Consider the following 27,828-nt stretch of genomic DNA (forward strand, 5'->3'; position numbering starts at 1 on the left):
TAGTTTTTCAGCAAATCATGGCTTAATACGCAAAAGAAAACTTAATATTTTATCCCAAGCAGTGGCTAAATCTTTGGGCTATCCAGTTTTAAATTCCAAAAGTGTTTGGGAGTGCACAGGAGCACTCCAAAGCACCTGTTGGTAACTCTTTAAAGCAGCTTCATCCTATACGCACACCAAAGTATTTTTTCCCTTTGAATCCAAAGCACTGAACAACTCTATTAAACATCATTCCTAACTTTTGTACATTCAGTTTAGATGGTTAATTAGGTTGATTTAAAGTGTTTGAAAACACATGACTTTTAAAGTTCTATAATACTTTCTGTAAGCAGTTGATCTTGTAGATAAAATGTTTTGTGGAAGATGGCTTTTACATAAATGTTTATACTGCATGTCAATACAAATGATTGTTATAAGGCACTCCCTAACAATTCTTGGTGTAAGGGAACATAGAAGAGACTTTATTTAAGGAGCACCTCATACTCCCAAGACAGGTTCTGGAAGGAGTTGCAACAAGCCTTTGTGGGCAGAGTTCTGAGAGTGGATCTTGCACTAAACTAAACCCACATAAGGGCGTATTGACACAACCAAGACATTTCTAGTCCCAACGTGTAGTGTAAACTCAGCAACACAATCAATTTAAGGTTAAAACCGATCATTCTAAGTATCTTAGTATCATTAGTCAAAGCATCGTCCACTGCCTCAGGCGGTGTTGCACAAGCCCAGAAACACAGGCATTTCTTGGCTAGTAGCCTTGTACTGCCTAAGCTTGCTGCCAAAACCTAGTGGCCAGAGTCGTCCTCCCGGACACCAACTGGCTAGGGACTGGGTATGAAGGGGCCACTGACAGAATGAAGCCTCTAATACTCTATAGTGGAAAGGCAGGAACTGTATTCCTCAAAATGGTAGCCCCCAATACTTAAGGGTTAAGTGCTGCCAGATACATTTATAAGTGAGATAGCGGCTATTATTTGTGTAGTAACAGTAACAATGGGTTGCCAGTTTCCAAACATTTGACTTATGTTTCTTGGACTTTTGGCTAAGATCAAGTATAGTGATTGAATTTTAGAAAGATGAAAGTCACCCCTTGCTTTTTGGCATTTAGGAAGTCTAATAAAATTGTGTAAGCAAGCAGGCTCTGTGGTCAGATTCATTTTTGCCTCGCATTAAAAGTTAATTGTGCTTTGCTGATTGTTTTATTTTTGGGTCTTATATAGGTGATTTTGATTAAATTATATGGCTTGCATATATTATTTTGTTTTGACTTAACAGATGGGAAATTATATGCCACTCAGTTCTGATTGGTCTGTAAGACTTGTAAAATAAAACTGTGCAAGGAAAGTCACATGTGAAAGCGCAAAGAGCTACCCAGTCGAGTGTAGACTAGTCCAAGTAAATATGTTATAGCAAACAAAAGGTAAACAGTAGAACACACAAAACAAGACTTTCCTCCTAACCCACTCTAACATATGTCTGTAAATTCAGCTTTGAAGGTTTCAGAAATTTTTATCTCTGAAGGGAAACCCAGTTTTTAAAATTATAGATGGTGGTAAGAATCCCATGAAGCTTTACAATGTTCTAAAACTGATTATACAGTATTACAATTTGAGATACTTATATTGTATTAAATTAAAAACCAATTTTTAATAACAACTTTCATTCTTAATCATTATGCTTTTTCATTGAATAGAAACAGAATTCTAGTTTGATTAACAAGATTAGCATTTCCAGTAGGTTTAATCTTGGATCATGTTGACATTCAGTAGCACACAAGGATTATTGAGCTGATACAGGCAACATTTGTTGATTCATATCAAGGCTTGGTTGCTATGAATGCAGACTAGAAATATGTAAGTCAGGGTAGTAGCATTTTTACTATTTGCAACAGCTTAGAAAGCAAACTTTTATTGAAGCATTTATGATTTCTGGTACAGATATATCTTTGTACATTTTAATGATCCATGTCTAACACCAGAGATAAGTTTTAAACACCAAACATATCCCCCTCCCCTTTTGTTCAGCCTACTATTCATGAAGATCCACTGAACTGTTTTCTTTTTATCCAAGGCTCATGTTTAGTTCTGCATTTTCGGTATTACTTAAAGGAATATGCAGTCTAACAGACCTCAAGTCAAAGAGTGCCATTCACTTGGAGAGCTCGTTACAAAAAGCATTTGAAAAATTGGCCCTTAAAAATCAAAAGCACCATGAACCATTAGGTGCTACACAGAAACAACATTTATTGATTTTGGTAGGAAAAAAAACATGTTCCAAATTGCTTGATTTCCAACCAAGCAGGTTTAGTAACATAGAAACACTAAAAAATGTTTCCTTTACAAATATAAAAGGAAAATATTTGTATTCAGATAATTGAAAACATAGCCAAGGCCTAGAATGTCACATCTGTAACAGACTTGCTGGTCTCAACAGCTGAAATCCCATAGCATTTCAAATGACTGAACATGCTGTCTCAGAAACTTGCATTTAATATCCATGAAGCAATACCTGTGTCTATTTTGTTACTAATGTACTACATATAAGTGTTTTACATGACTGTATCTAGGCTCCCCATATTTGCTTACTGCGGCGAAATCACCCAATGCCTTCTACACCGTGTAAAAAAGAACTGCATATTGATTAGGAAGGAACACAGATGAAGTCACAATATTGCTAAGTTTAGCTTAAACATCACATGCATTGTCATCACAGGACATCACAGTGTGGAAGGGCCCGTGTTTGAATTAATATAAAGTTAACATTTGAGCCAGCATATTTCACAGTAAGAAACGGCAGCTATTTCGTGCAACAGTTTGGAATCACATTCTACCGTTATTTACCAGATTTCTCTAAGTTACCATTAAAGCGCGCCAAGCTCCTAACAGATTAGTTTCCTAGATGCCAAAACTGTGTATGAAAACTATGAAAAGTCTGGAGCCAGTTGTGTCCATAACTGTCACAATTTTGTTTATACGCTTAAACAGATCTCTAACAACTTCTGCCAATTGCTATGGGTTGCCTTTGAACCAAATACATGGAGCAAGAATAGGTTTTGCCAAAAATTAAAAGACCAAAGTAACTTGTTGACAAACACATTTTCACCCATAGGTGAAAAGTTAGTGTGCTAACCACAGCATATTGCCACTTCAATTCTTTGTAGAACTGTATGCAGATCCAATGTGATAAAAATCATTAAATATTTTTAAAGTGAAAATATCCCGCTAAGTGTAACCAGTTTTGTTCTACCAGTTTCAGCATCTTAAACGGTGAGCTTTTTTCTGAGTTGTTGCAAAAAATGTGTCAATTAGAAGCCACACATTCATGAATTGATTTAAAATTTAAGTTACAGCATATAAATGAAAAAAAATTAGGCAACTAACTCTTTTAGTTAAGTCTAAGGGAGATTCTAATGAGGACGAAATCCTTGTCTGTGGGGAATTTTTGGTGATACTTGGAGAAAAACTATGCTGCATGTAATCCTATTTGAGTTGTTTTTATAAATGTTGTAGGGTCTCATACAGTAAAATGTTTCTACATGCGCTTCAGTTTCACAGCAAAAGTGAAATAGAATATCTAAACACAGAAGAGAGTGTTCATGCAATATATCTAAAACTCTGTTATAATAATGCATACAATTGAAAATTATACTATGATTACATCTAGGGCTTTCTGCAACTACGAGGTGGATATGAAAAATATGGCCCCTGGTATCATTTACTAGAAAGCAACCACCACCACCTCTATTGGGTATATTTTTGCGCTTTTTCTTTTTCATTCCTCTTAATCAACTTTGCTGCTTATTCTTGGCAAAACTGGTAAAAACGAAGTTGTAGTCATTAAACTGGGCGATCTGGCGATCTAGACGCTTAAAACCTTCAATCTTCTGTGCTGAAGAAAACACGGTGCGACATTTTGAGCTCTAGAAGAAAGGAAAGGTACTAAAATCTTGGAGAAAACTAATCATGCACTTAAAATAAGCTTTGGAATATTACAACTTGCAGAAGTAACTATATTCAACTATATATCAAAGTGTGCTCTGGCACCATAAACATTATGGCATGAAGTGTCATGTACAAGAACTCAGTCTGTGAGCTGGGTGACAACAACTATAGTTGGTAGGTATAGTTATTTGAAAGAGAACAAGAGAGTGAAAGTGTAGGAATAAATATGACAAATGTTTTGCAATAATTTGGGATTGGTAAAATTATGTAGAAGAAAAATCTAGAGTTAGAGCAGCAAATAAGTCCAATATGAAAGGATATAAGTAATTTCCACAAGGGTGAACTGGGGGTGCAAGATAAAAAGCACAAATAATTTAAAATGAAATTAACATGGATTTAACAATTAGACTCAGGAATTATAGAACCCAGGAACAGCAGTACAAAATAATGTATCCAAGGGATTAACCATACTAAAGAACAACTCAATTAGAATTGAGCATGTCCCCTGGCTTCCAAAAACCACAGAATGTATCAGCTGGAAAACATGTACAAGGTTTTATTTTCCTGAGACAGACCAATCAGATGAATAAACAAGTAGAATATAAGGATACATGCACTTGACTATAGCAGCAATCTTCTGGATATGTAAAACTGAGATAAACCCTTTCACAAATCTGTTGCATAAACAAGCAGGCACTTCTGCAGATCAGCAACTTATGGTTTTACAAGATTGATTCAAAGTCAGAAAACTATATTAAGTAATTTTAAAATGAGCAATTACTACTACCTTAGAACGCAGTGATTTGGCAGCTATTGTTGATTTCTGTGAAACTGGTCATGGTGCAAGCAACTTTAGTTACGATGCCATAGAACACCACTATTTCCATAAACCATATATTTTAAGGGTATGCGCACTGCTTGAGAATGCATACGCCTCAGAGGTTGCATTACACTTACCATAGTATAAACCTACAAGGATTGCATTAAATGAGGTGGCTATAGCCATAAAATCTTATGGCAAGTAAGTCAGTTACAGTGAGATTCAACTACTTTCCTTTACTGATAAAGGCTTTAGTCAATGGAAGGAGGGATGATTCCCCTTCTTAACAATTACAGGCTCAATTATTTGTTTACTTCTGGAAAGGATGGGGACTGCATATGATTTGTACTCCAAAACTATACCCTGATGGTTCTAAATACAATGAGAATTATGTAACTTTTTAAAACACACATCTATAGGACCTGTCCCGTATTCCCAAAGTAAGAGATATTTACCTGATTAACAAAGAGAGTTGTCACAAATTTTCCTGGCTTAAAAATGTCTATGACCTTCCTAATTAGGTCATCATAGGATGTCTGACTTATGTTTGTTTCAAAACTAACGTATGAAAACTCTGGTTCTGGAGTGATGTGAATAGTCCAATAAGTTCCCTGGAGGGGAGAAAAATAAATGACCAATATTAGTCATTTCAATGTAGTAACAGCATTTACACAAATACTCAATGGAAAATAGCAAAAAATATGATACTCACATCTGTTTTCATCCCATTCATTGAATACCCACAAGGATTGAACATTGTAGCATCAATGACAGAACCTGGTATCAGGTCACGAATTCCACTCACCTATAAAATAAATGAGATTCATATTGATGAATACTATTTCAGGAGATTCGTATTATGCCTGACAGAGTTACTTTTCATTCAGATCATGGTACTTTTCCTCTCTCAGAGAGGTAACGAGATCCCCACCGAGATCCAGGTAGCTCCTACCCTACTGGTGTTTTACAGGGCCCTGGCTCTTTGCCCAGGCTTTTGGCCTTCTGAGTATGTAGTGTGCGCATGTTTTCTGTTATTGCCCGTTTTGCCATCGTTTTTGCTCTTTTTAAAAATTGTTATCGGGTTTTATTTTTTTACTTTATTGTTGTTTTTTTACTTTGTGAAATGCCTAGAGTTGCTGGGAGTTAGGTGGTATACAAATTTAATAAAGAAATAAATATTTTAGGTATTTAGCTACTAGAAGTATGTGATTATTAAACCCATTTCAGCTAACATTGTCAGTTAAGCACTGAACACTGTTTTCCCTTGTATGCATTTTATTAATTTTGAATTGCATAAATCATGTTTACATGAAACGTATATGGCAGTGGAGTGAGGGAGAAGGAAGCCTACAAAAAGTGACTGTTCAGTTGTTAACTAGGCGATAAAAAGCCAACCAAAGTCTCTTCTACAGTAACAGATACAGCTCTTGTCAAAGCTAAACAACAGTAGCTAAAGGTTCATCTGACATGAAGGCTTAATTGCCCCACAGCTATGTTAGGGAATTTAGTACTTCTGTACTTTCTTTACCAGAAAAGATAAAATCCATCTGAACTGGAAACTAATGCTTAAAAAAATACCAGTTTTGATAATGTGGAACTGAAATAAGAGCAATATTTAATTAGAAGACTAGGCTCATCCACTGCTTTAACTCAGTTGATTTATTTGTTTTTAGGTAAAACTATGGCTTAGAGAGCAGTCTGGCATAGTGGTTAAGGTACCAGACTAGAAACTGGTCTAGAATGATTAACTTAAGCAAATAATTTAGCAAGTTAAGTAAACCCATCATCTGGGGTGCACTCAAATTTGGACTATGCAAATCTATCTTTATGGAGCTGATAGGCAGATGGTATCAGCTTTCCAAAGATTTTATTACTTCAGATTTACTCAGATAAATTATTACTTTACACATAATTCATTGGAAGTCAAGCTTGCTAGAAACACCTGAAAATGAATGGCTATTCAGGACAAAAAGTTCTATTCATAATTCACTGACTTAATCTAATCTATCTTAATTATCATATTTCAAGACTTACACGAGTGACATCATTTGCAGTAACACCATCTTTCATGTAGAACTGGTCCATAACTGCTGGATCAAGCTCGCTCATCAGAATTTCCAATGTTTGATCTGGCTGACTGATTACTCGACTCTCTGGGAAATCCAGAGTGTACAAATACCTGTTTTAAAAAATGCGTTTCAGAAAAAAATATCCTAACCTGGTATATCAGAGTTATACTGCCCCAAATGTTACACTGATAGAAGCAAACTTACCAGCAGTCAGAATTCATACGGCCCATGCAGTATGCTGCTCCATCTATGCAAGATAAATAAGGTGAAAAGAAGTCTTACAAAAAGAACTACCATCTTTTCCTTATTTTTTATTTCATAGAGTGAATCTGACTCTATGAACATATAGGTCTATATCCCATCCTATAACTCATACAGAACACATGGTACAGCTTTTTGTACCAATAAATGCTTTTAATGCATTATTTTCTGGTTTTAGATATTCACCACTATGCCTTCCTTATCAAGAATTTTATCCTAGCTATTTACTACTGCAGTATGTTATGGAGAAGGAAATATAGCCATACCTTACTTATTGGTATCAAAGCAATCTACTGTATTTGAGAAGTAGCACATAGTTTCTTGTTACAGATGTATAGCATTCTCTTCCAAAGCAGGAAAGGTGCTTTGGGTCTGGTGTGGGTGCACCTACCCTGCCTCTCAGCGGCTCGTTAAAGAAGCTATACCTTTTTTTGAGCTCATACAGAAGCCACATGTTAGGGTTTTTCTTAATAGGGTACAGAACACAAAGACTGCATTTGTTTTTCCCACGAAAACTGTTTATTGTTCAAAATTAAACTCTTATTCTTTACTTCTAGAGTTAATGCCAATTCTATGCTTGTTTTTTTCCTACCTATCTTATTCTATCTTCCTATTACTATACATTTACAACTATTCCTATCTTATTTAATCTATAAATTTCTGTGTCCATGGTCCTATCTCTATGGTTTGTAACACTATGTTTTGCTATCTTAACTATTTATTAGCTCTTCAAATCTTTCCTTTCCCCCCAGATCTTCAGCTCTTCTAGCCAATCTCAGTCCACCTGCATATGAAAACCCTTTTCACTCCTCTATAGACTTGCGAATGGGCCTTTCCCTCCCTCCCAGCACTCTGTTTGTGGAGCTCTACACCTGGGCTGCTGTATACAGTGGGCTTGCAGACTCTGGTCAGGCTCTTTTCCTTGTATCTCTCAGCTCTGCCTCTCAGCTGGTCTTGTAGCTCCGAGAATTGCTTTTTCTTTTGCTGTCAGGAGACTGCTACTGAGGTGCTTATCGTTGGGTTGGAGGTTTATCTTTCCTATATCTCTGCCATCTCCCTGGCTTGACTCCTTTGACATACCCACGCTTGCTTTCGGTTCCCTTTTATGAGACAAACCCTCCAATTAAGGAGAGGCTGGGGCTGTTTTAACCCGCCTTCCCAGGCAGCACCAAAACGCTGGATCCAGGAGGAAAAAGAAATGCCTACTCAGTCTGGGTGATGAGTTCACTCTTCCACACATATCCCAGGAAAATAGGTCTTTGAGTTAACAAGGCAATGTCACTGTCTCTTTAACTCAAATAAGGGGTTTTGATGTGAACCCAGCTTTTTTAAGGAACAAACAGGTACAGCAAGTGGGCTCATGCTGGATCCAAAGCATCTTTTCCACTTCAGACTGAAATATTGCACACCTCTACTTCTCACCTGTGCAGTCATTTTCTATTCTATCAAGTAGAAGAATCTACTTCAACAAAATGAATGCCCCACAAACATTAGCATATAAACCTATTACATATATATCATGCCAAAAGCAAGGTATGACTGTGTATTAAATGATTATGCTTCAGTTACAAATGGCACTTTCATTCTTACTATCATAAGTTATAGCAATAACATTGTGTTGTTGTTGCCCAAGTAAAAAAAATTTGGATAATTGTTTTGGAAAAGTTAAATTAAAATGCTGTACTTGACAGAACAATGTTCTACTTTATTATTTTTATTTATTATCTTTCAATTTAGACTGAAACCTAACATTACAATGGCTAATTTCAACAGTCTTCTGTGCTTAAGTTTTATTTACATCTTACCATATTGAAGATACATGAATAAATTTACTTACTTGGAAATATTTCATTAAGGAACTCTACTTCTTCCTGGAAATTCCTATGTGGGTACTCTTGGTGGGAAGGCTTCATGAAATTCTTACGTGAATAGAAGAAGCTCTGAGGGGAACCAAGAGTTCAGATAAAATAAATGTGTTCTCAATTTCTCCTTTAGTGTAAAAAGGAATTATCTACAAGGTTTTAGCATAGTATACATATGTAGTCATGCATCTATACTTGAACACATGAAAGCAGTAATCCCTTAGAAATTCCTGTACAATCAAATTTGCTACATAAAAGATACCAGTATAGAGTATAAACTTTAAAAAGTGGCATCTTTAGAATACAGTTTATTCTCAACTGGACAAAATTTTTCTAACTATATACTATTTTCATCTTTCACACAACATTATGATTTAAGATTTCCTGAAGTCCGACATACTATCTCTCCTATCCCCAGGATTCCCATTATAGTAAATGAAGAAGCTGAAGAGGCAGAAACACACGCTCTGCTTAAGCACATCACAGTGTGGTTTATCTTTGCTTAAAAACAGAAAAGGTAGATGGTTGGGATAGTTATACATACTTGGTATGGTAAACAATTCTGCAAACCCAATAGCTTTTAAAATTTCTTGCTTCAAACAAGGTAATCTATTTTGCTATTATGAAGCTTGCAAACTGATTTGTTCATGGCATATTTGTATAATGTAGAACAGAACTGATATTTAAGAACACACTGAACGAATATACATTATAAGCATTTTTTCAGTCAATTTTTTTTTGAGTCAGGAAGTATGTAATAGCACACTTGGATATGAACAATGTTCTTAAAGCATTTATTGTATGGTCAATATGCTTGCAGTTTCAAGAGGAGCATGGAAAAAGAAGAATCAAGAAGTTTGGTAAAATACAGGCTTCCAGTGGGGATGGCACACTGAATGTTACTGCGGGCGGAGCTGACAACATAACTTTTTTCGGGTTCAGGCAGGTTTTCCTGAAGCCCAGAAATATTCTCTGGATAAAGAAGAATACCTGGAATCATCACATCTGTCCTCCGGATGGCTGCTTGCAGCCAAAAGATTGCAAACAGTGTATGGCATTCAACTGGTAAGAGCCAGCTGGGAAGCGGGGACTTCACTTTCCAAGCCATGCTTTGGCTTAAAGGGACACTAAGACCAGCCACCCTATTTCTAAATCACCAATTTGTATTTTTTTTTTAAGTATATGTACCCCAAGAGAGGCTTTCTACAGCAAGGAGAAGCTGGTTCTCTTGGTGCTTATCGTTATTTTTGGGAATACTTTTTAATTTTTTTTTTTAAGTTTTGGATTTCGTTTTCCTTCCAAATACAAAGGAGGATTGAGAGTATGCAATTGTCTTCCTGTTATTTTTGTATTAAATTTGAAGATACTAGCATTTTCCTACATGTTGGATCAGCTGACTTGAACCTTCAGCTTTCTGTTCTCACTTTCCCTTGAGAACTGCCTGCTATCTCACTCTCACTTTGTGTAAACACACTTCGGAACTCTTCTGTATCTTCGACTTTCGCTGGTTAAGCTCCTGGGGGTGCTTATAATCTACTGCGTGAGAAAGGGAGGATTTCAAGCAGATTCTTTCTGACTTCCACCAAGATTTTTAAACAGATTTCTTCTGACTTCTATCAAGCTTCTATGCAAGATACCCAGGATATTGTGGAAAATACGAGATCTAAAATGTGCCATCAGATTGGGGATGAGGTGGATGAAACTGAGGAATTTAGGAATGATAGAAAGGTTTTTTTAAGAGTGACATTGGTGTTTTATCGAGATGCTGGATGAAGGTTGGATAACGGAGTGAGAGAAATCCAAGGGAGACACTGATCTGCAAGCCACAAGTAAAACCGATCTCCTGGTGGAATGCCATGAAGAGAACCTGGAATCTTTGAGGGGGGCAGTTGGGCTGTTTGATTCTTTCAAGATCAAAGCTCTGTGCACACTGTGGGGATATGTAACTGCTCTGGTTTATTCTGAAGTGGGACAAGGGTTGAAGTACATTTATCTGATTTCCTTTAAGGATTTGATTGATGTTATTCACTTTTAAAGATATGGAATTACTGTTTTGAATTGTCTTCGTTCTTTGGGTTTATTAAGATTGGGATTATCAAAATTGTTGTATTATTAAGTATAATAGCAGACAATTTATGTGCTTTTAAATTTGATTCTTATAGTAGATAGAAATGTATAGAATAGTGGTAGGAAGGGAATAATTAAATATATATCTTTTGGAGGGGAGAAAGAAGTTTAGGAGGTTTATATGAATTTTTTCTTTATTTTAATATAAGGGGGAGGAGTAACTCTACTTAGTGATTTTTATTATGTGTTGGAATGATTTATAGAAATAATGTGGTGTTTTGGTTTAATATAGAGTAAGGGATTGATTATGGAAATTTTTGTATATGCTTGTTGTTAAAAGTCAGAAGCCACATCTTTTTGTACATTTGAAAATTTTTTCTCTTGTCTTTCTGCACCTTTTTAGTTTTTTTTCTTTGTAGTTTTTTGTAGTTTTTATTCTTCTCTTGAAACTTAATAAAATTTACTACAAAAAAAAACTTTAGTAAAATACTGTACATGCCAATTACCTTAAGGGAGTGTGCTCTTAGATCCTTCTTTCTCCTCCTGACAGTTTTGCAAGCCTCATATTGAAGCCTCCAATGGTATCAGCTGAGTGTCTCCTACCATCATTTAAAGCCAGCCTATTTAATTAGTATCCTTATTTCATCTTTACTACGAAAAGTTGAAATAAAAATAAATATGGATTATCTAATTAGTCGTAAGTTGGCATCTTATTATGTCTACAGGTTGCAGCAGTTAATTACCTGATTCAGCTACCTTCAAGAGGATGTTATATTCTCCTCCTTCTTACCCCACCTCCAGCCAGTCAAAAAATCTAAATCCCTCTACTCCATTTTCATGAAGAGGAGCTATCTCAGGCAACCTTTGACAGACTTTTTAGTCTAAAGCCATACTGTGGAAGCACACAGTTTATAAGTCAGAGAGGGGGTAAAATAAATTTAAAAGCTTTCAAGAAGATATTGGGCAAATCAGTCATTTATCACCAATAAAATTATTAGCATCACCGACCAGTGATTTTGTACTGTATGTCATCCTAAAAGCAGGAATCTTTGTGGGCTTTGTGTCAATTAGTGTGAGACACTTGCCAATCCAAGATCCTGGAAGCATTGATACCTCACTGAAAAGTGTTTAAGTGTGTTCCTGCATAAACTCTTGACCACTGACAAAGGCTACATTTCCAGCAACCTCAAGACACCCATTCATGAGTGGCAGAGCACTGCAAGAGTGGATAGCAGGTAATGTGTGGTGCAAGGAAGACTATGAATGAGATATAATAATCCCAGAAATATTAGCTGAGGGGAATTAATCCGAAAAATGCTTCTTACATATTGTTCAATAATGAATTTCTAGAAGCACTGCTCAGCATTTAATACTGATATATTTTGTAAATATATACCACAAAATAAGTCAATATACCATCTAATATATAATTGATAGTTAATAACATTGAAGACTTCTCAGGAATTTGTTTTCTTACCTGAATTGAGTCAAACCCACAGTACTCTCTAGCAAGCTCTAATAGGGGAACCAGTGCCTGCAGTAAGAGGGTGGTACCACATGTCTTCAAAATGAAACGTCTCTTGGAGACAAACATGCTACTCTCACTGAAAAATACAATGATATAATTAATATATTTCATATATGTATGGATTTTGGAAATTCAGAGTCTATTTGATAACAGTTTCTTAAAATTGTCCTTTCTTACTCTGCTTTAAGCACTTAGGAATTAGAGACACCAAAATGTTGGCTTAGTCAACACAGACTTCTGTTCCTTTGAGAACTCTGTAGGTGTGAGAGATCTCATCTCATCTGATACAAGCTCTGCCCCCATTATTCATTCATGCATAACACACACACACACAAAAGGGCAAACTTGCATTACACTATACCAACACTGTTTTAAATCAAGTAGATTTCTTGCACAACTACTGTTTGCGTAAGTGGTGCAACGTAAAACATTCCTTTGCTTTTTTCTAGAGAAAGAAGTTCCTGCAGGCTTTGATGCTTTCATCAAAATAATAAAAGCAGCACAGTGCTGTTCTGATATAAGCTCTGCCCGTTACACATTTATGCATAACACACAAAAACGGCAAATCTGCATTATGCTACAGCAACACTGTTGTTGTCATTTGCCCCCCTCGAACCCTCCGCCCCAAGTGGGCAACTTTGATTAGAGAGGTGAGTGTTTTATATGATACTGAGGTAGGGAAATGTGTCCTAACACTTTAAAAGAGGCTTCAAAATACAGGTACTGGAGTAAATATTAGAGACAATTCAGAATAATGGTTAGAACATTAAACCCAAGTTTGAATCCTCATTCAGCCACGGAACTCTTTGGATAACTTGGGCTATTAATTAATTCAACTGAACCTATCTGATAAGACTGTTACTGAGATAAAATTAGGGATGACCCATGTAATCCACCTTGAGCTCTTCAAAGCAAGAACAGGTTGTAACACAATAAATAAAAGGATATTCTTTCTTAGATACAGCTGATTATGAAAGATACCTCTATAAACACAGTTATCATGGATAAAGCACTACATCATGATAACCAGTATCAAGTTTAAAAAAAGAGGCATAAACAAAGAGAAAAAAAGATTGTGACATATGGGAGGGCTAGCACTCCAAAGCTGTTCTCCAATTTGAAATTATTTCTCTAAGATGGCATTTCCTACAGGTCTTAAACCCTCCTTTATTAAGTTAGAATTCTTTGTCTTAAGAGTATCTCACACAATTACACAAAAAATGTTGCTTTAAAATATTTCAACAGATTCTTGAAAAGCCAATTACTTGCTCGCCATTATACTAGCAACTTGGCTTATTCTGTAGTAAAAATGTACTAGTTGTGATATACAGCTAATGTCTTCTGGAGGAGCTGTAAGAAATACATGTTGCACTACTCTGTTTTCAGTTATTTACACTGTATCTAGTATTACAACAAATAATATACTGATTTCAACCTTTGGTTCTGTAATTCTATCACATTCTTAATTCACTTAACCATTAGCATGTGAACCTAGTATCAATTAATAATTGATCAAGGTGCTGTGGATAGTTAAATAGTAATATTTAACAATAAATTCCTCTTGCTGCATGTTACCCAGTTCTGACATCTTTCACTTCTTTTTCATGCAATTGTTTATGGAAAAACCAAATTTACTTCATTGCTAGAATACATAATGATTGTTTTTATCACATGCTACAAGACACATGAATAGGTATCACTAACAAACTTCAAACTGCATGAGTATTTTAAATATTCAGAGAATATTTAATTCAAAGAAATCAAATTCAAAGAAATCAAATTGAGACATTTTTATTTTTATCCTGCCTTTATCATTTTTATAAATACCTCAAGGTGGCATGGGTATCTTGCACTTGCAGTGATGTCAATATTCTTTCAAAATATTTAATATGTAATATCATACCTTAACATTTAATATTAATTTTAAAATTAACATTTAATATTGATTTTAATATTTTAAAAACAATAAAATATTTGATATATTAATATTTTAATAAAGCCTTGACATAGAGATTATATGTTGAAATAGAAGTCTTGTTTAATTGTCTGTGCAGACACTGATGCAATTTGAAAAAAAATATCATTAAGTATTTGTCTACAAGGTATAAATGTGGTGTTTTTAGGATCCCCCCACCCAATAATTGTGAAAAGGACGTATACCACTATATACAACCAACAATTAAGGAAGGAATTTTTTTCTCTACTCTAACCTGTTTTATGAGTCTACATGAAGCGATTTTATTTACATGATGCGGCTACTTCATATAACATGGAGAGGAACATTTTCTCCTATTATAATTTGCTACTGAAAATTCATTTCCATTGCCATTTCCAAAAAATAAGAACACTGATGGAGGCTAAGAATATTTAAAAAGCACTATACAAAAGGATTAAAATGTAAATGTTACTAATAACTAAAATCAACTATCAACTGCATTCCACACAGAAAAATCTCAATTTTATGGACCGAGGGGAAAGTTTTGTGCATGAACTCCAAATGTCTATTAAATACAAAATTATATAACTTTTAGTACCATAATTCATATATTATACAATCTATTATAATTTTTAATTGTATAATTACACAGATGAAGCAAATTGATGCAAATGATGTAATAAAGTCAGATAACTACAACGACATAAATTGTGTCAATTGTGTCTACCGTTTAGGAAAGAACAGATTTTCTCCATTAAATGGGAGTGAAATCCAAATTACATTTTGTCTGCTGTATCTGAAACATACTGTTTGAGTCTGTAAAAATGAGGTTTTACTATAGTCAGGGAGCAATGCAAAGAAAGTCCTTTGTCTGCCAAATAAGTAAGCCTCCGACAGCAGAATACTTTGAGAAGGGCGCATCCTGTAGTTCTTATTGGTCAGACAAGTTTGTAACAAAAAAAGCAGTTTCTGAAATAGTCCAGTCCTAAGCTGTATAGAATTTTAAAACTCAGTGTAAATCTTTTAAATTGTATTGGTTATCATCTGGCAACCAGTGCAGATCTTTCACTGTCACCAAATTTCCCCAGAACAGGTTAAACCTCAGTCCTCAAGGGCTGAGATCAATAACTCAATTCTGTTTATATTTAACCTCATTGTATTGTTCCTCATCTAGATCACTACTGAATTCAGTCAGGCTTTAATGGTACTGTTCCTTAGAAATGGATGATAAAGACAACAGCCTACTCTAAATCTCTATATGATTCCCCCTCCCCCTGCCCAACTTTCATGTAGATGTTGATGAAACAGCATGGTGGACAAAATGAAAACCTGTGGAATACTGTGTATTAGTTAGCGGTTCCCATTTTTAGACATTTTCTGACAAAAAGGCCTGGAGGCCCCAGAGACAAAATACTATCAGAAAATTGAGGTAGATACAGTGTTAAATTCTACTGGAAGTTGCACAGAAATCCAGGGAAAGTACCCAGGCAATTCTCCCCCAGTCCAATAACCTATACCCATTTTCAGCATAGGTTATCCTTCAAAGCAACCATCATAAACTCAGTATATTCTTGCCAAAAACTGTTTAAATATGGGTATAATCAGTATTACCCAGATGTGTCAGAAACTGCAGTACTACTTCTTTTCAGCCACTTTTCCATAAACAGAAAAATTCAGTCTGCTTAAAAGTGTATAGTTTACCATACCAAGAGAAGATCTCTTCAATAGTGCTCTTATAACTACCTGCTTGAGGCAGGGGAACACTTCCTACCAACATGGAAGCATTTATCAACACAATGGGATCAATCACAGGCCGGGATATGGGACATAGACTGCATTGGTCGCACTTCTGGATGATCTCTGGCAGGAGTGGGATGGAGGCAATGCATCCATCCTGGCTCTTCTTGACCTCTCAGCGGCTTTCAATACCATCGACCATGGTATCCTTTTGGGTTGGCTCAGGGAGTTGGGGTGGGCGGTGTAGTTTTACGCTGGTTCACCTCCTTCCTCTAGGGCCGGTCCCAATTGGTGGTGATAGAGGAGATGAGAGATCCGACCCTCCACCCGTGTGGGATTCCGCAGGGTTCCGTTCTCTCTCCTCTCCTATTTAACATTTACATGTAACCACTGGGTGAGATTATCCGTCACCACAGGATGAAGTATCATCAATATGCTGATGATACTGTTATACGGTGTATCTCCATCCCGGGTGAGGTAAGTGATGCAGTGGCTGCCCTTTCTCAGTGCCTGGAGGCTGTGGGGGTCTGGATGGGGAACAACAGGCTTCAGCTGAACCCTGGAGTGGCTGTGGGTTGATGGCTCTTCTGTATCTGGGATGTTATCATCTTTAGTTCTGGATGGGGTTGCACTGCCCCAGACAGACCCAGTGCCTGGGGGTCCTTCTGGACTCACGATTCCTGCTCGAAGAGCAGGTGGCACTTGTGGCCAGAAGGGCCTTTGTGCAACTTCATGTTGTGCACCAGTTACGCCCTTTCCTGGATCAAGATGCCCTCCAAACAGTCACTCATGCCCTGGTTATCTCCCATATAGACTACTGCAATGTGCCTACATGGGGCTACTCTCGAACAGTATCCAAAGCTTCAGCTGGTCCAGAATGCGGCTGTGCGGGCAGTTATGGGTGCCCCAAGATCAGCACATGTGACACCACTGCTGCATGAGCTGTGCTGGGTGCGTTTGCTCCCGGATCTAATTCAAGGTGTTGGTTATGACCTTTAAAGCCCTACATGGCATGGGGCCAGGTTACCTGAGGGACTGTCTCATCCCCATAACATCGACCCGTCCCACCCGGTCATGCAGACAGGGCATGCTATGGACCCTGCTGGTAAGGGAATTCCACTTGGTGGGGTCCAGGAGGCGGGCCTTCTCTGTAGTGGCACCCGCCTTCTGGAACATTCTGCCCCCAGAGGTGAGGCAGCCTTCCAGCTCCCAGCCTTCCAGAAGAACTTGAGGACCTGGTTCTGCTGCCTTGTTTGGGGTGGGAGGGGCAATAGTTCCTCCTGGGGTTGGCTGGTATCATAGAGCTCTCCCCAAAGAATGAGATCTTCGCTCCTTGGATTTTTTATCTATTTTATTATTTATACTGGTTATTGATATTATAATTTATATTTTTATGGTTTTAACTGATTTTATTGTGAACCGCCCAGAGTTGCCCTTTTTGGGGGAGATGGGCGGTGATATAAATTTGAATAAATAAAAATAAATCCTAACCAGTTAGGAATGCCTAGTGTTGAGCAGCTGGTATTCCTCATCTCATTCTCTTCATATCCTGAGATTCACAGGCTAAAAAGCATTCACAATAGCATGACAAGCAATGCTGACATTACATCTCAATGACCTGCCCCAATATTGGTATTAGACTGAAATGACCCATCAAGAATGCCACAAATTTTTAAGTGAACTACCCTTCTGCTCCCTGCCATGTCGAGTAAAGGAACTGCAGTGCTGATTTTCCCATGCAGATACAATACAGGAAGAGAAGTATTCTTCACTGTCTCCATTGATATGAGTGGAACTTCAACAGTATTGCAGGTGAGATGGGAAGACACTAAAACTTATCCAAGAAACCATCTGGATCCATCAAGGTACTTTACCGATCTGTTTTAAATGGCCTTCTACCCTTTCAGGCATTTGTACTGGCCAATGGCCATAAATCTAAATCTGACAAGGGAATAAGCTCTCCACGAAAACTGAAAATACTACTTTGGAAAACATAAGCATTTTAAAGACCAGCTTTTACTAATTTAAAACATGTAGCATAACAATGTGATGATCCAGTATGAAAATAATTTTGTGTACTACAGACAGCTGTCAAATAAAACTTGAATTTCAATATTGAAGGGACTGCCATCTTCAAATAATGACTATATAGGGTTTTCATTGCTTATGAATTGTTAAGTGTTTTTTTTTAGTAAATTTTGATCTAGCTTGGAAGACCTAAAAGCAAGCATCTGCTCTTATTGTAATTTGACCCCTCCTGATGGCTGTTCTTTACACTTGTTCTTCAAACAATATACTAAGTGCACTAATATGAAAATGAGGACTACTAAAAATTGGTTATTTGAGTAAATACGTATAGGATTATTGTTTATGTCAGTATAAATGCCAAATAGTTACTTTGTAAGATTAAAATTAGTTAAAACTTAGTTAAACTAAAACAGTAAATCCAGTTTTGATTTAGCATGAAAGGAATTATTGCACAGAGCCAGTATGGTGTAGTGGGTAAGGCACCAGGCTAGAAACCAGGAGACCATGAGTTCTAGTCCAGCCTTGGGCACAAAGCCAGATGGGTGATATTGGGCCAGTCACTTTCTCTCAGCTCTAGGAAAGAAGCAATGGAAAACCACTTCTGAAAAACCTTGCCAAGAAAACTGCAGGGGCTTGTCCAGGCAGTCTCTGAGAACTCGACACGATTGAATGGATTAAAAAAAAATTGCAAGTATTTAAGTTTTTCCTAATTCTCCAGGAAAACACCGCCATCTATTGTGGGTGAATGATCAAGGTTAATATCCAAGGAATAGTTTTAATGCTCTATAGATACAAAATTTAATGGGAGAAAATCCAATTATCACTGATTGCATTAGGGTACTTTCTCTTATCCCATTTTTACATGTATTCCTTCAAAAATTCTCCTGGAATAGATTTTGAAGATGCTTGCTCAGTGCTTTCATTCCCATCCCAAACTAAATGTAAAAGAAAATTAACAATCTTATCTGTCATTTTGGTAATTTTTAACTAAAATTAAAGTTTGATTTAATTTTGCTATTTATTGTGTTATTGAACCTTTGATTTAATCAAATATCACCATCTAGTAAAAACTTACTACCAAGCTAATACTTATCTGAACCTGCTTCAAATAAGATTTCTAATTCCCCTCTCTACATCAGGTAACAATTAAGTCAACAATTTATTAGGAAAATACAGTGGGACCACATTTTACACTGCACACTTTATACTTTTGTAGCAAATAAATTAAGTTTTTTTCTGTAGAACTTTAATACATTAAAAAGAATACCATGCTGTGTGCAAGAATTTTATTTAGTTACCTGAGTACATAAGCTTCCTGCTTGTCAGTTTTTGTCACACTAATGATCAAACAATGCACATTCTCCAGAAGTTTGTCCCACTCAAACCTGTCAAAAGAAATACAATAAAGCCAATACTAAGTGAACATCATAGTAGTAATATTGTATGCTGAGTCATGTTATTTATGCTTTTAATTATTGGTTGTATTTTTATTTTGTTTTAATTATTAGCCACCCAGAGTCATGTATATGAGATGGGTGGCCATATACATTTATTACATAAATAAACAAAAATAAATAGAGGGCATTATGTACTGAATCACAAGAGGTCAATCTACATTCCAATACCAAAAAAAGGAGACTTAACAGAATGTGCAAACTATCGTACAGTATCTAGAGATTTAGCTTAATCCAATAGTAATATAATTATCAACCTCATTATTACTTGAGAAGCCTATGTTGAAGAAAAAAAATTATACTGGACAATGTGGAATCAGAAATTACTATTTGAATTTGTGAACTTACTTGAATTTTATGGATTCTTCCTAGTTTATATTACCAGCTTCTTAGAAACCATTTTATTTTGAAACTGGCATGCTGAAATACTGTGAGAAGATTTCCAATAAACCAAGTTTCATGCCTATTTTTGACCTTGCCTAATGCAAGTATAGGACATACGCAGCTTTCAAGTGTCAAAGATTTAGGCACTGGTAGCAAATCGAAATTATGTTATAGGACTGGATGTCACCACCATCGTTCAGGACCTCAAAGGATTGAGAAAAATACGTCACTAGCCAAAATTTAGAACTATATTCACTTTTACTAATTCTAACATATAGACACTAATTAACTTTGGATAATTTGATCAAGTATATTGTGACATTGTACTAGTTAGACCATATTATTCAAACAATATACAGTTGCAGGAACAGAGCTATTCAAAAAACAAAACTCCAAAATTAGCTTATTAACTTTGCCAATTACTTTCATAGAAAGCACATTCCCACTTATTTTAACACTTGAAAAAAGCCAGTCCAGTTTTTATTTTGGGACTGATGGACAAACATTGCAAAAAAGTCATGGAACTGTTTTTGTACATAACTGCAGCAAGATTATTGTATGCACAAAGATGGAAAGATTCGGCATTATCCACAATGGAGGAATAGTTGGTGAAAGTGATAGAACCTGCCAAGATGGCTAAACTGATCATGCAGAGGGGGCACGCTGCAGATCCCATTGGTAAGAGAATTCTGTCTGGTGGGGTTGAGGCAGGCCTTCTCTGCAGTGGTGCCCACCCTCTAGAACATCCTGCCCCCGGAGGTGAGGTTAGCCCCATTGCTCCTAGCCTTCCGGAGGAATTTGAAGACCTGGCTCTGCCACTGGGCTTGGGGCAAGGAGAACAGTCATACTTGGGGTTGGCTAGTGCCTTGGAGTGCCCCTCCTATGCAAGGACTGAATGAGATCACAGGCATCTGGACTTTACTTACATTTAGTAGCTATGTGAAGTTGTTTTAAAGTGCATTTATATTGGAATTTTATTATATATTATTTTTTTATTATTTTGTTGTAAACCGCCCAGAGTCCCTCCAGTGGGAGGAGATGGGTGGTGACAAATTTGATAAATAAATTGACTTCTTTGATCAGAGAAAAGACAATATCCACATTTATTACTAACTGGAAACCCCTTATAGACTTTTTGCATAAAACACACACAAAAAATGAACTTATGATTTATGGTTTTGATGACTAGACAGAGTAAACTATAGAAAGAACAGGGGTATGTTGTAATCACAGAGTAAGAGGTAAACTTCTAATTGTACTTATAACTGCTGTAAAGAAAATCAGAAGCTACTTCTTTGTATCTTTTTTCTTTTCTATTTTTCCTTTACTTTTTCTCCCTTTCTTGCAGTTTTAGCTTTCTCTCTGATATCTTTCTCTTACATTATATTAGTTTGTATTAGTTTTTTATTTAAAAAAAACTTTGATAAAATCATATATATAAAAAAGAAAAAAGCCAGTCCATGCTAAACAGGTTTAAAGCATTCTGATTCTGAGATAAAGCTGGTCTAAACTTTCTAAAAGGAAAGAAAGTATAATTTAAAAAGGGGTATTACTCAACATCCCAGATTATCTGGAATAATTCATAGTTCCTCAGAATTAGATGAAAAGAACTATACAGTTCTCTTGATTACATTCAAACCCCGTTACCATTCTATGCAGACAAGACAAGCCTGTCACACTTCACAGCAAGCCAAATACCTTTGTCATGCTCTTAAGGCGGAACGGAGGACAAACTATGTTGTCAGAAAGAACACTAATTTATTTTTATTTTATTTATTTAATTTTTATCCCGCCTTTATTATTTTTATAAATAACTCAAGGCGGCGAACATACCTAATACTGCTTCCTCCTCCTATTTTCCCCACAACAGCAACCCTGTGAGGTGAGTTGGGCTGAGAGTGTGTGACTGGCCCAAGATCACCCAGCCGGCTTTCAGGCCTAAGGCCTAATCCTTTGACTATCCTGTTTTGCAGGAGTAAAAAGTAGAGTACCTCGGTGCTTCCCCGTGATTGTACACAGGAAAGAGAGCGAGCTCTATTGTACTAAAGATCACAAAGGTATTACTGCACAGGCCTGTATATTTCCTTCCTGTATTAAGCAAGCTTACCCTACTCTTCTAGAGTTGTGCACATACCAGAAAATATATTTTGTTTAATGCATGAAACAAGCACACTGTGGCTCTAAGTTCAACTGACTGTTCCAGATGGATCATGGTCTGGCTGAACTGAATCGCAGAATATTTTGGTTATTTGGATTTTGCACACCCTTATGCTCCTCCTTTACATAATGATCAACCCATAGGAAATGGCAGCTAACATCCCTATCTACATTTCCTTGGCAGGAGGAACAGTAATGTTTAAAGGTCTACGCAATTTTGGCTGACTTAACAGCTTCAGTCTGCAGTCATTAAAATCTTAGAGGATAGGGGTGTATATAGCAGTCTGTGATTTCAAAACTGGCCTCTGAAGCACATCCCTGCTTCACTGTTGAGTCTTGCATAACAGCAAGATATCATGCGCTTTCTTAAGTTTCCCCAGGAAACAATAAAGAGAGGGATAAGACCTAATTTCTCAGACTAGGCAATTCACAATCCTTACCAGGCTCTTAAATAAAATAAGGGGACAATGAATTATGTGGCAAGGTACTGGACTGGTATCAAGCTGCCCAGGAACATGAAATCATAGTCATTTCACTGCTGCCAAACTACAAAGCCCAGCAGTGTTCATCACTGGCCACCCTGGAGGGCTGTAAGTTCCCTAACCCTAGAATATAGAGAAAAACGCATATATTATGTCTGACCAAGATTGCCTAGATCTATTGTGTATCTCTGGAAGTTTGAAATACATCTGTTTCTAATATCAGATGAAAGGGGTGCTTGTTATTCAGCAATTATGGAAACAGCAATGCTTCGTGGAAACAACTCCATGGTTGAACCCTGGCTCAAAATAAGGACTGAGTAATTCAGGACTGGAGTACACACAGCATTTTCTTTGACATAGTTCTTGTCATACAGACATCAGAAATATTTCAGGACACATTTCAACATACTACATCTGTGCTATGAACCTTGGGATGGCTACCAATTGATTTCTGAGTATGATTTAAAATGCTGGTTTTGACCTATAAATCCCTTTATGGCTTGGCATTTGGGTACCTGTAAGATTTTTCTCCAACCTGAACTCATCTGGTTAGGTTATCCAAGGAAAAACTGTCCTTACTTCCCCACTTCCAGGAAGGGAGCTAAAGCCAGAAGGTGTTCTAGTTAAGAGGTTTTTTTTTTTTTTTAACCTTACTGTTATTTTTATCTTGACTTATTGGACGTTATGGTTTCTTTTGTTTTATAAATACACACAAGTTTGGAACCAAGTATTGTATGCACTAAATCCACTTATGAAGATTAGCCATGTTTTGTGTGATTTATACAGAATAAAATTTCCTTAGTAATTCAAGAGAGGCGTGTATACCCAGGGATAAGATCAGGCAATGGAAGTTCTCAAACAAACGATTCTCAATATGGAATGGTGCTCTCTGAGTTTGGTTGTTTGCTTGCAGACGTTTCATTACCCAACTAGGTAACATCATTAGTGCTGTGATGGCATTGATGGTGTTACCTAGTTGGGTAATGAAATGTCTGCAAGCAAACAACCAAGCTCAGAGAGCACCAAGGACTCCACAGTTCAACCCTGAGTTACATATATTCTCTTCTATTGGGATTGTAAATATAGATTTGCAAACAAAATATAGTAAGATGTCACTCAGAGCTCAACTGGGTCACAGTAAAATTTATTCAAGCTAGCATTATATTTGGATCAACTTACAAATAATGTATTTCAGAGGGGCCTCCACACTACTGCAGTTTAACATCATACTGTCAGCAGTGTTGGAGAGTAAATACTGCAAAATCCCATCTGCTGGAAAGCTTTGTCCTTATAAAGATGGGAGTAGTGAATCACAGGATCATGTTCTGTTTTACTGTAATTTTTACCAAGACATTTGTAATGAGCTACTAACAACTCTTTTTAACCCATTTCCAGGTTGGACAGACAGACTATGTACAGCTTCTTTTGGCAGATATAGATTCCAGGAAAACTTGCTGTCACAAAATTTACAACTGTAGCCTATAGGATTCATGTATTGTTGACAGTAGACTAAGCATGAGTACAGGCCTTCTACTATATATGCTATACTGTATTTTATATTATATACCAGGGTTTCTCAACCAGGGTTCCATGAGAGGCACTAGGGGTTCCCTTGGAGATCATGATTTATTTAAAAAACTATTTCAAATTCAGGCAACTTCACATTAAAGAGTTACATTTCATTTTTAGTTTAAGAATACTGTTAATGCACATATACAGGCCTACATATGAGACAAATATAATAATTTTGTAACTTCTGGCCTATATCTGAGCCTGAATGTGCTGGGGCTCCCCAAGACCTGAAAAATATTTCAAGGGATCCTCCAGGGTCAAAAGGTTGAGAAGGCTGCTATATATTGTAATTCCTTTATATAATCTGGGTCTGTGGCCCATCATAAATTTAAGTAATTTCTGTAATAGCATTTGAGGTTTGTATTGAAACCATCAGAATAACACTAGGTGCTTACGTACTTCATGAATGATTGCTTATAGGGAAACACACAGATGCCATCTACAGAAAAACAAAGAAATGGATGTATTCCAAATGCCTTATACGAGTTAAATGCTACCAGAACAATTGAATGGACACATTGGTGTTTGCCATTCTGTATTGTACAATCAAGATCATAGGTGACATTCAGTCAATAACTTTCTCAGCCTAGCTTACCACATAAAAAACAATTTCAAGGCCAAACTTGGACATAGGGAAAGCATGTTCACCATAATATGAATATTGTGGAGAATATAAACATAATTACATATCCAGTCTAGGTACCTATAACTACTCAGTTCCATATATTTTGCTATTTGTAGATTTAGCATTAGCATTAGCACAGATCACAAGCCAGTTTGTCATTTCAGGTGAAACAACTGATTTAGTTAAAAATTGATTTGTACTAGATATATTACAAAATTATTAAATCAGTAATAGATTACTGTAAACAGTGTAAAACTGTCACATAAAGCCAAATAATGCTACTACATATTTGGTATGTATAGCCATAATGTAGTTTGAAGTAAACCAAAAATATACAAACCCATATATTACTGTTTATATTTTCACACAGTAGGCAAATCCATTCATTATGAAACTCTTACCCAATGAGATTTGATATGGCCTTCTAACTTGATTTGTTCTGCTTTCAGAAAAGATTAGAAGTTAAAGTGCAGTAATTACTGCAGGAGCATCCACCTTTATCGGCAGGTAGCTCCTGTGCTCACTACTCTTTGCTAACAAGAATTACAAATGCATAAAGTTACACAGAGTTCAGAACAGACATCAATTTCTACAAGACAGTTTTTTCCTATGCAATATCCAAACTACCCATTATTTCTTTGGTGTTTTTAGCACAGTAGCAGTACATTATTACAGGAGAATAAAAACTAAATAGAAAAGGTACACTGTTCCAATTTCACTTTTATTCTTTCTGCTTAATGTAACTTATCCAAACATGCATATAGGCTAGGCACTGCAATTTTCAAGTATCTAAATTCTATTGAAACTGATTCAAACTACTTTGTATACTTTGCATACATGCAGTGCAAGGAAAATGCAAGTAAGTCTATATTTAAGGCTGTAGAGAATGCAGCCCTTCCCCCACTAAGGTTGGTGGAGTTGGCGCCTCCTCCACATTCCTGAAATGCCCACTAGATGACAGTCCCAGACCCAACCCTTAAAGTAACACTGCAGTCTCATTGGCTTGATCTCTTTAATGGAGAAGGAGAGGCTTTTTCATCTGGAGTTTCAGCCTGAAGCCTCTTTAACTCAATTGCAACCATTTTTTTTAAAGATAGGAGGGGCCTCTCTCTATCCCATTGTATTGCCTACATTCCAGAAGAGCAAATATATAAACTTCCCACCCCCAGCCACTGCCTATATTCATGCTCTTCTCTTGGGAACTACCCTACAAGGGGCAAAACCAAAACCCTAAATGTCTACAAAAACATCCTTGCCAACTTCCCCAACAGCCTGCAAAATTTTTACTGTACTTGGAAGACAGTATAGAGGAAGCCCCTATGCTTACTCATACTTCGACAAAAGGCTGCCATCGGGCATCAGAAAACTAAGCTGGAGCCAGTTTGAACAGAAAAGACACGGGTAGTCTACTACCTTTGTGAGTCTACAAGCCAAGCACCAGAATCCACCCTTAAAGATGATGCTGGTGCAGACACGTCCATGCATGCCCTGCCCACCACTTGTGTTGGCCAACTTGGTGGGGAACGTGCTCTTTGATCGTTGAGTTCTTATACGGACAAGCAATTCACTAGCCATCTACCAATTCGGTTCCGACCACTAACATGGCGAGAATCGCAGTGGCTCCCAACCTTCCCCGCAGGCTCAAGTACCCCTTTCTCCAAAGGGGACAGACTTATGTTCACACCCCGTTACTAACAGGCGCGCAGCTAAAGATGAAGCTAGTAAGCCACTCGGGAAAGCCACCATGCACTGGTAAAAAAAAAAAAAAAGGTGACGACCGGCAATCGCCGAGGCCTGCTTTAATTTAAAAAGACAGGCACGAAAGGTCACGTCCCGCCCTAGCAAGGTCACACCTCCGCCCTTCCCACCGTGAATTGCCCTTCTGCTTAACTTTCCCTCAGAGCTCCGGCCTACTGGGAACTTAAAGGGCCTGCCAGCAGCCGCCGCACGCCGAGGCCTGCACGCGCCAGGGGAACGTTAGTGGCGGTTACTGAGGGGGCCGGCTGGCTGGCTCGCCCCCAGCAAGGCCGCCCCGGTGAAAGTCCCTCCCTCCGGAGCAGGCGGGCCCCGTCCCTCCCTCGCTTCGCGCAACGTAACGCCGTCCTGAATGGAGCAGCCGCCATGCCCGCCCCCCTTCCCCGGCCATTAGCTTCGCTCGCTTCCCGCCCAGCGGTTCGGCGTGACGGCCGCTCGCCAGGGCATGCGCGCCGCCGGGCATGTTCCCGCACTCGCCCGGCTAGAGCCTCCATGTTCCGCCCTCCCGCCCCCGTTCCCACCGGCTCCCCTGCCGCCTCCCAACCCACCTGGGAATGGTACGGAGGTCGCTGGACCCCTTGCTCTGGTGCGGCTCCTGCGGCGAGGGCTGTTGCCAGGCGAACCACACCTCCAGTAGCTTCTCAGTCCCTTCGAAGAAGTGTGCACCGTTCTCCTCCATCATGGTGAGACAACTCCGCAAAACCAACAACCACAGAAATTAAACGACAGACACCCCCCGACCAAATTGCCGCCGCCGCCGCCGCCCTCCTCACCTACACCAGCTACAGCTGGTATGACTGTTGCTTCTAGGCAGGGCCGCGGCGCCTTCTCGGTGTCTCAGCCCGTCCCAAGCAGGTTTTACCTTGGATGGGGCAGTAATCTTATATTAAGTTATAAGAGAAAAATACATATATGTATGTGTGTGTGCGCGCGCTCATATATATATATCAGCGAGCGGTTGCAGAAAGGGTGGAGGGTTATTAGGGTCCTTCGGGGTAGGGGAAGGAGGGAAATGGAAGGCAAGAAGTGCGAAGTAGGCAAGCGTGCAGGCGATGCGGTTCGGTTCCTTGTATTCCGTGTGTTCCCGTTACAGAGAAAAGCATTGAGCGAGCGCTAGCTAATGTCGCCGGCCATACTGTGGAAGCGAAGTAAG

General features: G+C 37.8%; 1 protein-coding gene across 2 annotated transcripts; it reads right to left on the reverse strand.

The window, feature by feature from the left end:
* Nucleotides 1-1,718: 1,718 nt before the first annotated feature.
* Nucleotides 1,719-27,828, reverse strand: AMD1 (adenosylmethionine decarboxylase 1). Of its 2 annotated transcripts, XM_063311233.1 has the most exons (10): nucleotides 27,449-27,828; nucleotides 27,224-27,367; nucleotides 19,545-19,631; nucleotides 12,495-12,621; nucleotides 8,926-9,028; nucleotides 7,032-7,074; nucleotides 6,793-6,937; nucleotides 5,471-5,563; nucleotides 5,214-5,369; nucleotides 1,719-3,916 (listed from the first exon to the last, which is right to left on the reverse strand). In XM_063311233.1, exons 2-10 carry the CDS (start codon nucleotides 27,355-27,357, stop codon nucleotides 3,782-3,784), a joined length of 1,023 nt encoding a protein of 340 aa, XP_063167303.1. In that variant the 5' UTR covers nucleotides 27,358-27,367; nucleotides 27,449-27,828; the 3' UTR covers nucleotides 1,719-3,781. The 2 variants fall into 2 exon arrangements, with proteins under 2 accessions (XP_063167303.1, XP_063167295.1); XM_063311225.1 differs by having other exon boundaries at nucleotides 27,224-27,828.

The sequence above is a fragment of the Candoia aspera genome, chromosome 1 (assembly GCF_035149785.1).
Source record: "Candoia aspera isolate rCanAsp1 chromosome 1, rCanAsp1.hap2, whole genome shotgun sequence".
Lineage (NCBI taxonomy): Eukaryota > Metazoa > Chordata > Lepidosauria > Squamata > Boidae > Candoia > Candoia aspera.